Here is a 16635-nt window from a genome sequence, read left to right as displayed (position 1 = left end):
AAGCACGTGCTAATTTGTAAATTTGTATTGATGGTTCATGGTAGTCAAAGTAAGGTTTAATTCAACAATAATTAGTATGATTTTCTTTTCAGAGGTAAAAAAATTCAATCTTTCATCTCTGTCACGATCAAAGATTTCTCTATGAACAATACAAATCGGAGTTAGGAGAAGGAATTCTCATACCCGAAATAGACAGGAGAGAATTTATTCAATCACATAATTTGGGCTCTTAGAATATAGCACCCTCTAGGGCTTTTTATTTGGGGTGACAAGATAAATGACAAAATTTAAGGTTTACTTTGGACAAATAGCAAAAAAAAATTTTAAAAAAATGGTAAAAATGGTAAACACCATAAAATTAATAATAAAAAAGGTGTGAAATTGTCAAAAATACCCCACCTGAATTAAAGCACCAAACTTTCATATATAAAATTTGAAGAGTTTCTAGACAATTAAAAAAACATCAAAATACACTATAATCAAACAACTTACCAAGGTAATCAATGCACGTGCCAAACCTCAAATCAAGACCTACTTGACAAGATTGATGCACAAATCAAGGAGTTCATTCAAAATCCCAAACAATCTTCTCCAAAACAAAATTAGGGATTTCAAACATTTTCAACCAACATCAACAAACCATGAAGCGAGAACGAATTTCTTTTCGGGCAACCAACCACAAACCTTCACTCATCAATCCACCTACAACAAGAAATCTATGCAAACTCTCACAATAATCGCGTTCATTCTAGTAAGTGGCTGTAAATCATGGCCTTCTCATATAGCTCTTCTCTAACTTTCGTTTATCTAACTAAGGGAAATGGAAACTCATAGCGTTGAAAGGGACCCCAAAAGTGATATTTTAAGAGCAAAAACACGATTCCAAGCAACCTATTTCATGAAAGAAGAAACTTGTTGATTTCCATGATCTTCACATCGTCTTCACATGTAGCGAAATCAGAAACATCATACAATTTTTCTTTTTGACAATGTAGTGCAATCTCCTATATACGTGGTTCCAGACCATTAAAGATAACAAATAATTGTTGAAAATGAATGTTTGGATGTTATATGTAGAGATGTTTATATTTTTAAAAAATAATTATAGATTTAGGAAATAGTATTAAATTAATATTTTATTTGAAATATTTTGGCAAGAATTTAAAAACAATAAACCCTTTTAGATACATTCAAAGAGGATTAAAGTTATGAACAAAGAGAAAACTGAAAGAAGAACGAGGGCTAGTGAAAGATTGAGGGTTGCTAGAATAAGTGGTGGTAAAAAGTTGGCAAACGAAAAACCAATAATTCCCAAAAGTGGGGACGAGGTATGTTTCAAAAGCTTCAAAATCAATTATTTCGGTATTCCAATCTGACTGTTGGAAGTAATGTTCTATTCTGCTAATTCACTATTCAAATACACTGTATTTCTAGAAGTACCAAACGATACGACATCAACAACTACACATAAATCACTATGAGGGAATTTCGATAAAACTACCATAAGCCACAAACATCCTTATCTCAACGGTTCGAATAAGATTCTAAATTCGAATTGTTGGAACCATCTCAGTAAACTTTCAAATGACACATAGAGATTGTAAGACGAAAAAAGCTTACCTTGAATACAATCAACAATTTGTCGAATGAATAATTTAATGGAATATAAGTCTCAACAACACGATAATTGTGATATTTTATGAATTTCCATTCCATAATTCTCACTCGTTGTAGAATCATAAGGAAAACAGAAAGATTGAATTAGTGGACAGTTGTTTGTAGAAAATACAGGCCTTTCTTGAGATATTGATAAAATGAATAGTATATCCAAAATATTAAAATAATATAATAATATAATAAGATGATAATGAATAAAAGATTGTTAAAAAAAACAAAGAATGATAAATAAAATCCAAATTAGAATCACAAATTTTAATCAAACTTAAAATAATAAAAAATGAATAAGATAATGAAAAATCTAAAGATAAATCGAAATCGTGACAAACAAATTAAAAATCGATTAATTCTTAATATTTTCAAAGTAATTAAATCTAATTCAAAATTTAAAATGGGAGAAAAATTTGGCACCTTTATCTTGTGAATCCGTTAGGTTGAAATCTCATAATTGACGATTCTAATTATACTGTATTTCTATTGAGAATTGATACACGGTCTCATAACCGATGATTCCATTTACACTGTATTTTGAGAATTGATACACGGTCTAACAATTACATAGTAATCAAATCATAAAAGTTGTTATCCAATCATACCAAGGGCAAATTGGGGATTAAAAAAGTAAATGACATGTGCACGGCACGCTTTTGCCAAAAATCTTATTATTGTCGTTTTTTGACAAAAATCAAGAGGACCCCTCTAATTTTGCTATTTCCTCCAATTTTGATTATATCGAAAGGCTCAATGAATTGAGTTTTTCCTATTGGGCCAGGTCATTTCGGGGCAAGCAAATCGTTTATCACGAAAAGGATGAGTTTCAAGAGAATGATTCGGAGTTCTTAAGAGTGGAGTCGTGTAGTACCAGACACGAGATAGATCTTCCAAGTAACAAGACTTTTTTCGAATAAGCCAATTCATTTGGAATCCTGCAGATCCACTCTTTTTCCTGTTCAAATATCAATCTTCTTGTCTCTATGTTTTCACATAGAGAATTCTTTACAGATGTCAAAGGGGCTGCTTACTTCCCAAACAGATCTTCCTAATCTATATATAAACTTGTTATATTAAAAAAAAAAGTTTCTATCTTACTTTGATTTATATGGATCATTGTATTTTTTAAATAATTATTTTTGTTTCTATATTTTTTAATTTTTTAAAATTATCTAAAGTCATTATACTTTCAAATTATCTACTTTAAGAAGTGATTATTTTAGTTTATATTCGTAAAATTTTAAACTATAATTCTATACACAATTTTTTAAAAAAATCATACAAAAGTTATGACAATATTTCATAAAACTAATTAAGTGTAGTATTGTATTGAAATTGTGGTAATAAAGATATTAAATTGGTCACTTTTAAAAAGTATAGAGATGAAACAAACTCCTGAAATACATGGACTAAATTATACAAAACCTAAAGATACGTGGATCGAATTAGATGTTGAAAGTACAAAGGATCTAAATAAATAAAAACCAAAATGGTAAGACCATAACAACATTTTAATCAACATTCATTTATTTAGGTTTACTAATCATTTTTTTTTATATATATAAAACGATTTACTAACCTTGGTGACTATAAAAACTTAGACTTTACTGGATAAACATTTGAATTTTGAAAATTGTGTTTGCTTTTTATTTTTCCTAACAACATTTGAATTAATAGCCAATTCAAAAAAATAAATACTACTTTTTTAAAAAATACAATTCATTTGATAACTATTTTGTTTTTTAAAATTAAACTTATAAACACTAGTTCTCACCTATTGATTTCTTTGTTTTGTTATGCAATTTTAGGAGTGTCCTAAAAATCCAAACCAAAATTTAAAAACTATATATAAAAAAGTATTTTTTGGTAAGTTTGGTTAAGAATTCAAGTGTTTAGTTAATAAAGATGAAAGGGATGGTGAAGAAGTTGTGAGAAAATAAACATAGTTTTTTAAAAAATAAAATAAAATGGTTACCGAATGAGATATACTTTGTTTAGTTTTAAAAATATAATTTTGATTTTGAAAACACTACTAAAATACACTTATACGTAGAAGTAGTATTTATAAGTTAAATTTTGAAAAATAAAAAATAAAAAGCTAGAACATCGTTTAATAACCCTTTAGTTTCATTTTAATTTTTAATTTTTGAAAATTAAACATATTTTCTTCAAATTTCTAAGACGATAACCCATATTTTAAAATTCACAACCAAACAAAATTTCAAATTGAACGAAACATAAGTGAAAGTAAGAAATTTATTTTCGTTTTTTAATTTATTTTTACTTCGAAATTTGTTGTTTTCAATAACAAATTATTGGATCCCTAAACAAATCACATTCAAATGTTTTCTCACATTCTTCTTTCTAATTTATTTTATTTGAAAACCTAAAAAAAAAATAAAAAAAATGAAGGATATTAGAAAGGGGAGATAAAAAAAAATTAAGAAAGGTCGTTCAAATTTACCGTATTATTGTATAAAAAAAATGCTAAAACAAATCTAATTCAATTAATTGGAATGTACTAATAAACATGTATAAGTTCAAATTCACGAACATAACTCAATTGAAATTCAAATGTCCTAATAACCATATATAAGTTCGAAATCTCTTTCCCCAATGGCTGCACTTAAAAAAACTGGGATTAGGGTTTGCCTTGTTTAAAAAAAGAAAAAATAAATAAAACTTCAGGTTAATCATAAGAAGCCGCCGACCCGCCTCATCATCATCTTCCCTATCTTTTTCGTGAGCGCCAGCAGCCACCCGTTCTCTTCATCTTCGCCGGCAGCCTCCACACCACTCCACCCGCGCCGCCGATTATCCTACGCCGTCCGTCACCGGTAAATCTCTTCTCTCTCTTTTCTTACCCCTCTCTATTACTGTCTCTCTCTCTTTCGGCCTTCTCACGTTGTTCTCCTCAGGTCGCGACCACGGTGCACAACCGTCGCTCTCGCCGTCTCCGCTGTTTGATCGTCAGAAGCGTCGGTCAGCATCGTTTGAGGTGAATTCCCGGCACAGTTTTGTGGGCATTTTCAGTGTGATTTTGATTTTGGTTTGGCTTAAAATAAATTCGGAGTTTGCCGGGGACTATAGCTGCTGTCCAGCGGGTTTGGAGACTGGTTGATGTCTGATAAGTGTTAAAGGACGTCGAATCTCTTAAAATCTTGTTGTGGTTGCTGGAATTTTGGTTTTATTAACCTTTAATTTCGCCTTTTTTTCCCAGATTCAAGTTATAATCGGTGTAACTTAGTAGTTTTGGACCAGGGGATTTTTGGGTAAGTGTTTTAAGACTGTTTAGCGAAGTTCAGTAGGTAATGCCTTCAATCATTTTCGCCAATTCGATTAAGTCTCTGCAAATTAGTTCCTAATCATCGGGACATTTCTGTTTGTTAAGCATGTTGTGGTTTTTGTTGTTCAGTCTTTAAATATATTGTGGTGTCAAGCGTGTTCTGTTAAAATTGTCCGAAAAGTATAATGTTAAGGTTGAAATCATGTTGGTACTTTGTTGACAATATGTATGGTCTTGGAAGCATGCATTAGGGTGTGTATGTCTGGGTTGCTGTGAGGCTGTTTAGTGGTTAGAGAACCTTGAGCTGTGATATTAGGTCCTCGAGTTAAGTGGTTGAGAGCTGGTTGAAGGCTGGTATGTTGGGTGTTGAGTCTTGAGGCAAGTGTTGATGTAATGTCCCAAGTCTAGGATTCGAATCAGGGTTTGGAATTTGGATTCAGCACCTGATGGCCTTGATATTCCACTGGATTCCCTGCGGTTTGGCTATGTCATCCTTGCTTGTCTTGAATGCTTTTAGAAGTGAAAGTTGTCCCCACAAACCAACACTGGTTCTTTTAGCATGCTTTATCCTCACTCACATGTATCCTATGAAAATTTCAAGGAGGTCACCCAATATAGAATTGCTCCAACTTAAGCACAGTTAACTATGAAGTTTCTACGATTGAGCCACCGGAAAGGAATGTGCACCTTGTTGGTGTAGGTAGTAACTTTCAATTCTCTTAAGCCTTTCTTAACCATACTTTCATGTCTTCAGAATCTTTCTCATTCGAATGTGATATCGGTTTATTCATGTTTTCTTCCTGAACTCGGGTCGTTACAGTTGAGGCCTTGGGTTAAATGGTCAAGGATCAATGTTCTGAGGAAGGTTATAGAATTTCGAGGTTTTGGGTTTAATAGTTGAGGATTGGTATTGTTTTAAGGCAATTAAGTGACTGTCAAGGCTTCAGGTTGAAAGCTTGAGGGCTGGTATGTCACCATTGGGTGTCAAGGCCTCAGGTTAAACAGTTGGGGGAAATGCCAATTTTGGATAAAGAGGAGAGTTGAGAAAGAGAAACTATTAGCTAGTTATTTACTTTTTGTTGGGCAAGCTCTAGTTGTTTTAGTCCTCTAAGTAGATGAATTTAGTTGTGAACTTCTTGAGAGCATTTTGTTCTTTCTTTGATATGTGGTTGCATCTTAAGTTCGAGTCAGCATTGAGCATTGGGTAATATGTTTAGACTTACCATTTGGGTCGTTAAACTTGTTTAGTAGTTGAGTCTTCTTGGAAGTCTATCAATTTTTTTGGTCTATTCTTTGAATCGAGGAATACTTGTTATTTACACCTGGTTTTAGTTGGAGTCTTGAACATGTCTTTAGACTACTCTTTTGAATTGAGTTTTAATTTAACGTTGACCTTTTATTTAGTTATATCATCATGGTTCTTTATATTTTAGGTCGTGAGTTTGGATTTATGTTTACAGGTCATTACACTTCTATATCATAGAGGTCTTATCATAGGAACCCAGAATTGTTGTTTATCAGGTGTTAAACAAATGGGCACTCTTTTGGATTGAGTTTTAATTTACATGGTTCTTTATATTTTAGGTCGTGAGTTTGGATTATGTTTACAGGTCATTACACTTCTATCTTATAGAGGTCTTATCATAGGAACCCAGAATTGTTGTTTACCAGGTGTTAAACAAATGGGTAGTTTAGTAGCGTATCCCAAGTTAATGAAATTTTGGGAACGTTACATTAAAAGTATGGTTCCGATTTTCGTTTCAGTCATTGTCTCACTGTTCTAGATCCTAATTTTGTCTGACATTCTAATGAATTGCTAGTAGTTCTGAAATGTTTATGAAATCTCTTAGTTAAGATGCTGTTTTTGAAATTATAGACATCTTTCAAACAAAAGGCAAAGTTCAAGAGTTATTTATTTATTTTTAGTACCCAAATAAAATTATGCTTATATATATATATATATATATGTATGTATGTAAAGATAATAAGCCTGCCTAGTACCTTGAAAGTTATTATAAATCCTCAGGCAGCTCTTAAAAACATGAATTTGGTATTTGGTACAGATTCTCTTGTAGTGTTGTGATACTGAATGCCTATTACCTAACAGATATCGAAAGGAAGAAGGCAAAGAGAAGAGGAAAAGATGAGGCTACTGACTCATAACATGCTCTCATCTAACATCAAGGGCATCATCAATGGCTTTCCGCTTCGAATCGAGGTCGAGAAAGTCGTTGAGAAGCCAGTCGACTTCAATCCAGACTTCCTCAAGAACATGTTCTCCAAGATCGAATGGAAGCCCCTTGTCGATGCTTCTCGGACTATGGGCTATGCCGAGCTTCCCGAGGAGGCTGAGGCATCAATGCTAGACTCCCATGACTTTCTGCAACGATTCCACCATGCGCTTCTGGAGTTGCATCTCGAGGAAGGCGCTCTTATTTGCCCGGAGACTGGTCGTCGATTCCCTGTCAATAAAGGTATTCCCAATTTGCTTCTTCACGAAGATGAGGTCTGAGTTTGAGATTTTACAAATTCCTTCTATTTTCAATTGTATTCGGTGCTAGAAAGGAAAATCCTAGGGTTTCGCTGGACCAAGCATAGGGTTTTTGTGGATGCTTTGTCATGAACTGGGAAATTAGGGTTTATGCCTTTCTTTGCTTTTGTTGGGCGTGATGGGATTATTCTCTGTTTACCAATTTGATGGGTGAAAACTAGTTCGTAGCATATAATTTCTATACGATTTTTAGTACTGCTTAAAGTAAGAAATATGCAAAATGGGAAAATCAAAGCCCATGGCCAGAGGCCAAAGGGGGGCTAAAATTATTCTTTATGTATCGACCTCAATTGTCCAATATTTCACATTTTGACATTTCCATTACGTAGATCAATTTTGCCACATCTTCCTTGTGTTGTTAGTTGAATGCTATTTGGCTTTGAGAGTCATCATGGTCATACGATTCTTTCCCCCGTTATTGTTATGCATAGATTTTGTTATTTTAAATTTACAGCTTCATAGATAGAATCTAAAGCACCAAACTTTTAGAATTTTAAAAATTTGGGCTCCAATAATTATTTCTATTACTGTTTTCTCCCAAGTTTCTTGGGTACTTAGTGTACTAGTTATTGTGGTAGTCCTAGTACGAAGTGGATAACTGTAGAAAACATCTAAGTAGTAAGTTCACTCTCAACTTCTCTCATGACTTTCTAGGGACTCTAACTTTTATTTGATTGATAATTATATAGAGTGAGATATTTAAGTTAAATGTTCTTGCATGCGTATGGAAATAGATTGAGTAAATCTCAAGTAATCTCTTCCTCTATTGGATAAAAGAGATTTTGAGTTTGCATGGTCCAGTAAAAAAATTTCACCATTATAACACACAAGGCTTCAACGAAGTAGCAACATGACTATAGTGCATATTTTGGCATGCATGGGATCGAGGGATCTTTATTTAGCTCAAAAAAAAAAAAATTGTCTTTAATATTTTACTGTAAAAAAAAAATCAATAAATAAAAAAAAAAAAAAAAAAAAATCAAAAGTTCACCCTTTCAAAGCATTTGAGTTATAAGCCTAATCTTTGTTTTTTTCCCTTAAGAAAAAGCACCTAGTTTTTTTAGTCTTCAAAATTTGAAAATGATAATGTAAAGTAAATAAGTCTAATTGCAAACTACTCAAATTTCGAGTAAAATAAAAAGTAGTAGTAGTAATTGTAAATAGTATATATATATTTTAATTTCAGTATGTCGAGTTTTCAAAAAAGGGTAAGTCGAATGTTAAACACTCGACTTCTTCATTGCCTTTCATTTTATTATCTCAATATTCTTCGACTTCACTTTTTCATTTTATTATTTAGTCGAGTGTTAATCATTCAAGTTAGGGCATTTGGTCTAGTGGTATGATTCTCGCTTTGGGTGCGAGAGGTCTCGAGTTCGATTCTCGGAATGCCCCATTGAGTTGAATATTTGACTTTTTCCTCCATTTTATTGTTTTGATATTCGATCTCTCTTTTCATTTTATTATTTATTATATTCGACTTCTCTTTGTTATTATTTTTTACTACCATTTTCTTAACTCTTAATAATAATATATTGCTATTCTAAGATATATCATAAAAAATAATATTCCATTCACGTTTTCTTCCATAATTTAAAAATAATAAAATGTAAATTAAAATATTCATATTAATACAACTATTATCTCATTCATTTAAAAGTAATTAAAAAAAATTAATGTGATCCACAAGCGGATGTCGTTGATTTTGAGTTGGTTGTCGTCGTTGACTTCGAACTTGAGATTGCTTTGGTCTCTCTTAATGTTGCTCCCGTACTTCTGCAGGCGCTTCATAGTATAGATATTCATTATGCTTTCCACGGTCGTGATCATGTCCATGCACGTATAAAGACGATGGACTAGCCTCTGAATCATAATATCCTGAACCAAATTTTGGCATCATCATCAGATTAACATAATCAGTTTGGCTATGCGTTTGCATCATAGGGGTAATTCTTCCACATTGTGGACAACCTCATCAAACTCATATTTTTCTTCTCGAATAGGTCCCCTACGTCTAGGAACTGGTTGAGGAATAATAGGTATGTACATATAATGTATCTCTTCCATATAGCTCTTGTTGTTACTGCATATAGCAAGAATCTGGTTCAGATCATTTGCAACATCACGGAGTCTGCTGCTGTTCGATCTTTGTGAATTATAAAACAATTAGACAATATTTAAAATAAACTTAAATTGAAAATGATTAGATAATATTTATTTATGTACTAGATGACCCAAAACCATTCTCGGACGACTAACGTAGCGTCTTGTAATATCATTATATTAGTTGATATAGTTTTGAGTGACATCCCTATCAAACTGCCCAATAGAAACCCCATTGCAATAAACCTTGTGTGATCACACTACCAAATGTGCAACTTTTTTGGACCAATCTCCAGTTCTTAAATCGATATGCAGGTTCAGTATTACAAGGTGATGAGACATCTTGCTGAAAATCGAATTGTCTCATTATCTTGTGCGATCACAATACCAAATGTGCAACTTTTTTGGACCAATCGTCAGTTCTTAAATCATTATGTAGTAAGGGTTCAGTATTACAAGGTGATGGGACATCTTGCTGAAAATCGAATTGTCTCATTATCCTGTCAGGAAAATGTCACTCACCAATGTGAAAATATATGAGAAGACTTATCGTCTGCCATATGTTTTGACCGTTTGTACAGAAGGGTAAAGTGTCCATAACAACTTTTAAGGCTCCCAAATAATCTGAAACACAAAATATTACATTGAAAAATATTAAAGACATACAATAAAAATTTGTATAAAAATTCAATTTGGTTCAGTATTAATGTATCTGATCAGGTTGCAGCAGATCAAATATGTATCTGTACTGGCTAACTACATGTGTGGCTGTCCTAGTCACACAAAATTTGTCTCTCCACCTAAATTTTAAATTAATAGATTTTGAATTAACTAGATCAGTCATATAAAAATTAAATTGAATTAAAATAATATACCGAGAACCGTAGACTCGTCCAGCTAATTGAGTGTCATTTACATGTTGAAATTGTGGAGCCATTGTTGAAAATCTTTCCCAAGCCCATAGTTGCAAAAGTATCATAGGCCCAGCAATCTCGCGAACTTCAAGTTTTGTTGCTTTGCACAGCTATCTATACAGCCATGCCAAACATACTTCACCCTAAGAATACCGTCCCGCATCATAGAGGTTAGCTAACAGTGACAGGAACATCAAGTGAACAAAATGACTTGATTTGTTAGAAAATAGACTTCCACCCATCATCTGTTGTATATATGCTTGTGTTTATCTCATGATGGTTTCCTTGTTCGCATTATCGGTGAGCTCACTGAATTTTATTCCTAACCATATTAAACTTAACGTTGATCATTTAATTTTATCGACGGGTGGGTCCACATCGAGGTACAGTTGACAAATATGCAACCAGCATCATACATCACTCTAGAGATTGGCTCACCGTCAATAGGTAATCAAAACAACACTTCTATGTCCTGTAGAGTGATAGTGCACTCTCTAGTGGGCACATGAAACGCATGCGTCTCAAGTCTCTATCTCTCAACCAGTGTTGTGATGAGATGTAAATCTAGCTAAATGAATCCCAATCTGACAACATCATAAAATCCAGACGTACGAACTAATGGTAGTATTCGAGGGTGGGGTGGGATAGTGTGATGTACAACTTCCTCTTGACATCTACAGGATATCTGGCCAATGGTACGATCTTTCCATACAACTGATGATCGATGAATCGATTGGTCGTACAGAACATTGGGATAAATAGGTTCTGGATTTAAAGCCATGATCTAAAAAAATATTATTTATTTTCGAGTAAATAATGTACAACTTAGTAAATTATAATTAAAAAAATATTATATGCACAACAGAAATAGAATTTATAAGATAACAATATTATTTACACAATAAAAATTGTTTTACAAGATAAAAATGTCAATACTAAAAATCCACAACTGTCTGGAGTCTGTCTTCGTAATGAAGGACATTTGTTCGATTATGGCCTAACTGATTATAAAACCCACATTGTAGTCAAGTGCTTGATTCTGTCCAATCCATCTCGTTATGATATCGTGAACTTTTTGATCTACCAGGTTTCCTAAAAAACTATGGGTCAGCATGTAAGACAAACATATTAGGGTGTGTGATCCAGTAATCTTCATGCGGTAAAGGTTGAAATTGAGGAGAGTAACATGCAACATACGTTGACAATTTATAGTAGTCCTCAATAAAATCTTCGTAGTTCGTGTTAAAATGTGAGCAGAGTACCATAAAATACGAGCATGAAATGCCAAACACTTGCCACTTGTTACATAACAGTATTGCTCAGACCCATTTAACCTCAATATTTGAACATTTCCTTGTTTAGTATTGAGGTTGTGACGTCCGGTCTTCCCATGAAACACACCTTCATATCGATTGTATGATTGTACTTCATGTTTACTAGATCTTGCAACCCATTTATTATTTTTACCTGAATTTTTACTCACTTAGTATTATAAATATACTTGAAACAAATTGTTAGTTACATAAGAAAAAATAATATTAATGGGTGTATTTATCTTGACACTCCAAAACAACTCTTATTTCTTCTTTCTTTCTTTGAAATAATTTATGCATTTGAAGAATGTTATTTGAGCAAGAGCATTTATCGGCAACATTCGAGCTCCTTTGAGGACACCATTTATGCACTCTGATAAATTTGCCGTCATCCACCTATATGAACCCTCCATCGTGTGCTTGAGTTAATCGCTCTATACCAATGTTATAAAAAAAAAAAAAAAAATCAGATAGCTCCGATTTATTCCTTTGACGTCCTCAATGGATTTATTAAGCTTTTGAAATTGAGATTGACATCCGACACAACAAACATAATTTTTAAAGTGTTAAATTTGTATTTTTTTTTATTGAAGTTGCTGACGATATGTCGTAAGCATAATCGATCGTGACATTTTGGTCTCATCAAACCATTTGCTGGATTGTTCACTACTGAGATAATGCTAGCATGTTGATCTGAAATTAAACACCACAATTTCTCTCTAAGTATTTTAAGAACCATCCCCATGAGTCTGCAGACTCCTCATTTGCAACGGCAAATGCAAGTGGAAGAAGATGCCCGTTTGAATCAACTGATGTGGCAATCAGTAACTTTCCTCGATATCTTTCATATAAGTGGGTACCATCTCAAACCTCTTCATTAAGATAATGAAAGATGTTACAATATAATTGAAAAGACACAAGAACAAGAAAGATGGATCAGCAAGTGCACCCGGACATCTCAACTAGGTTGACATCTCCTTAGCACTCTCATCATATCCTAAATAGAAAAGTAAAGATGACAAAACAATGACATAAAAGCCGTGCCTGGTACAATGGGCTTACACAAGTGTAAATAACCTAAACAAAATACATTCAACATAAGTTGGAGGAAATATGAAGGCGTTCGAGTTGAGGCTGATGTCTTGAATGGAGAAATCTTCAAAATCTTTGTATAGAGAGCACCAAGAAGAGGCATTAATACGGGCTGTCTCGAATCTGTACGTCCAAGGAGAATCTTTGTCATGAAACACTATTTGATTCCTTTCGAACCATAATTCTGATAACAAGGCCTTGATTGCATTGATCCAAATTAATCTTGGCTTCTTTTTCATTTTAGGACCAACCAGAAGTTGGAGGACATTAGCCTTGAAGTCATTACTGAATACCCAATTGGTATTAAAGCAATTAAGCAAATAGAGCCAACATTTTTATGCATACACACATCTAAAGAATAAGTGTAGCAGATTTTCAGAGTTTGCCAAGCAGAGAGAACAAGCCCGTGGTGAGATATAGTGAGTAGGGAACTTCTTTTGCAGAATATCTGCACAATTTAGCTAGGGATAGTAGAGAGGTTGTTTCTTTAAGTGCTAATTTCGGGTCTTGAACGAGGGGTTCACCATCTAATTGGCCCCAGAGGAACTCGGTTTGATGATCGGATCACAAAACAATTGTTCATTAGAGGATCAACAGGACTTAAGGAACAAAAGATAATCTCAGGGGTAAAACAGCCGGCCGACATCTATTAAAAGCTTCTATACAAGAACCAAATGCCCAAAATATAAAAATTAGGATAACATGTCCTCAGTTGGCGTTTCTTTCAGTCTTCTCTCCACACGTGTTCCAGGATTGGTCTGCTTAACCATATACAACCACTTGGGTAACAATTTATATGACTCATCCCAGTCACCGAACACTTTAGCCAACACCTTTCTTTTTCTTTCCCACACCCTATGGTAAGGAAAGTGATATCCAAATTTTGTTTTTATGTGAGATTACGGTTGTGCCACGCTGATAGATGATTCTTCTCTTATGGCATCACAAAACTCTAGTGCAATCATCAATGAATCTAACTGCACATGACTTTGACTAAGTTCTGAGTAAAAACATGTATGTTGATCAATATGCATAGTATTCTCAAACAAATCATGTGACTTTTTCTTTGTTGCACGAAGTCTCCATTTGTAACCTTTTTCCTACTTTTTACACCGAATTACCCAAATCGTTGGTGTCGATTCCACAACCACATATGGTGCGTGACATTCAATAGCAAAACATTTAATTGCGTGTTGTAGCATTTCTTTGTCTTGACAAATCACCCCCTTATACAATTGGGTATTGTCAACAACCACATGAGCTACAATTGGGTTGTGTTCTCAAATGCTATCTATTACATTCATATCCAAATCGTTAAATGTATCTGAAGATAATTCACGTTTACGACCATCAAAATCCAACTCTTCAAATTCATCGTTAGTTTCTATTCTAAAGTCTCTATATTGATTGTTAGCCACCATATCTTCATCATCACAGGGTGGTGCAACTGATTCTGGATCAAGGTCAATACATTGAGTCGGATCTTCAAAATGACTAAAGGGTGCATTCAAGTTTTTATCCAACTCTACCCTACTCATATTAACATATAAATGCACTAAATTGGGGAATGACTCGTAATTGAGAACATTAAGTTCCTTGCATGACATAAACCTTATTGATCATGATAGTGTTAGATTAGGATGTCTATATATTATTTTTAACTGATTTGCTCTCATATCTACACTAAGTGACATCCCTACCATTTCAATTAATTGTTAAAAAGCCAAGTCAACTGTTCACATTTATGCTAAAATCCCCACATGGTAGTTGGTCATAATAACTCTATCAACACCATCAATCACATTAACATTTGTAAAACATAAATCCCAAACATCTGTCCGTCATTTTCTAAAAGGAAAAAAAGACAAACAATACATTATTAATTATCAAACTTAAATAAAACCAAAAAAACAAAAAAACAAAAAAATTAAAAAAATAACTTAGTTTGAACATCAAAATTATAAAAAACTAAAAGAATTGGGAAAAAAAAAACTTTTTATACTAAAAAAACTCTAAACTTCAAATTAATACTAAACTTTTTAAAACTATTTTTTCAAAATTAATACTAAAAAAAATCAAATATTATAAGAACTATATTAAAAAAATCACAATAATTTTGTATTAAACTAAAAATACTAAAGTTTTTAAATTATAAACATAAAAGTTTATAAGAATTATATATATAACAAATCACTCAAATTACTATTTTTGTGTTAAATTATAAACTAAACTTTTTAAGCTATAGACATCAAAGTTAAATAAAAAAATCAAATAGTATAAAAAAATATAAAAAGTCATTAAATTAGTAACTTTTTTTTTAATTAAAAACAAATAAAATACTAAACTTTTTAACTAAAAAACAATACTAGAAGATAGAATGTCATATAAAAAATGACAAATAAACAAGATTACTTTTTTTTTCTATTAAAAAATAATAAACAAAAAATGTAGAGATAACTAGAATTAACATGGTATGAACAAGATATAATGCCTAAAATCTAATGTTTTCAACAACAACAATAAATCCTAAAGACCCTTAACACTAATATTATTTAAAATGCAAAATAAAATATTAACACAGTAGATCTAACATAATATAAATAAAGAAAACTAATAACATTATTATATCAATATTAGTGATTCAGACTATTAAAAAACTATTATTAAATTGAGACTAACATGGTATAACATATAACATATAAGTATTTGATACAATATAAAAACTATAGGTTATGTATTATATTTGATATAACATATAAGTATATATACGTATAATAAGTTAGTTATTANTTATTTTATTTTTTAAAATTTTAAATTTAAAAATTAACCCCTCCTCTTAATTCTCTCAATTCGACGTGTTGGTGGGCAGTTTTTTCACGCATAATTATTTTTTCATCATCTTCTTCATAGAGGAGTAAGGTGTGAAAAGTTCTGTTCTTTTCCTAAAAAATTTTCCTCTCTCTCAAACTCTCTCCCTCTTCCAAAATCTCAGAGCCCACACACTCTTGAGAAGTTCTCTACTCAAAAGAGAATGCAAAAGGTTCTGATTGGTAGTGTCCTCACGAATTGTTCGTGACCGATTCAAGGGTTTTGTGAAGAACAGTTCTTCAAGGGTACGTATTTCTCCCAACATTTTTTTGTAAAGATGCATGTTGTAATTTTTCTCGTTAATGAATATTTTTGTTCAGTGATTTTTGTATTATGTGAAAATTGAAAATTGGATCGATCCCTACTTCAGCTACGAACTTCATAGTTCCTTTGATTGGTATCAGAGCGATGGTTTTTTGTCCCAATTTTTATTGTTCTAGAACTGATTTTATAGATTTGTTGGTGGGTTGCATTCTGTTTTTTTTTTTAAAAAATATATATATATATATATGATGAATGAATGTGAATGTTTACGAGATTGGACCTTAGTTTTATCGCTTTAATTTGACAAATTTTGGTTTGTAAGGGCCCTTTGTTTTTAGGCATTGATTGTGATAGAGTCCATATTTCTTTGTTTTTGAGTCATTCGTGAGTTTTTCGTTTGTGCTTTTATGGGGAAATTGAGGCCAATATCGAAGGAAATTCGAAGGAATTCGCAACTGTGTAGGGGCTACTGTACAGTAGCGTTGCAACGTTATGCCCTAGCGTTGCAACACTGCGAAGGGCATAATGGAATGTTCTTTCCATAGCGTTGCAACACTAGGTCACAGTGTTGCAATG

At 32.6% G+C, this 16635-nt stretch overlaps 1 protein-coding gene and 1 non-coding gene across 4 annotated transcripts; both read left to right on the top strand.

Annotated features, from left to right (window-relative positions):
• The first annotated feature begins 4251 nt into the window (after positions 1-4251).
• Positions 4252-7849, top strand: LOC120075773 (multifunctional methyltransferase subunit TRM112 homolog A-like). Of its 3 annotated transcripts, XM_039029437.1 has the most exons (4): positions 4252-4505; positions 4587-4666; positions 4889-4940; positions 7062-7849. In XM_039029437.1, the coding sequence occupies exon 4, from the start codon at positions 7098-7100 to the stop codon at positions 7464-7466; it is 369 nt and encodes a 122-aa protein (XP_038885365.1). In that variant the 5' UTR covers positions 4252-4505; positions 4587-4666; positions 4889-4940; positions 7062-7097; the 3' UTR covers positions 7467-7849. The 3 variants fall into 3 exon arrangements, with proteins under 3 accessions (XP_038885365.1, XP_038885366.1, XP_038885364.1); XM_039029438.1 differs by lacking the exon at positions 4889-4940 and having other exon boundaries at positions 7018-7849; XM_039029436.1 differs by lacking the exon at positions 4889-4940 and having other exon boundaries at positions 4254-4505.
• Positions 7850-8828: 979 nt separating this feature from the next.
• On the top strand, positions 8829-8900 carry TRNAP-UGG. The gene has a single exon. It is a non-coding gene; the product is annotated as a tRNA-Pro (tRNA).
• The last annotated feature ends 7735 nt before the right edge of the window (positions 8901-16635 follow it).

This window comes from Benincasa hispida, chromosome 4 (genome assembly GCF_009727055.1).
Source record: "Benincasa hispida cultivar B227 chromosome 4, ASM972705v1, whole genome shotgun sequence".
NCBI lineage: Eukaryota > Viridiplantae > Streptophyta > Magnoliopsida > Cucurbitales > Cucurbitaceae > Benincasa > Benincasa hispida.
This window is presented reverse-complemented; position numbering and strand designations above follow the sequence as displayed.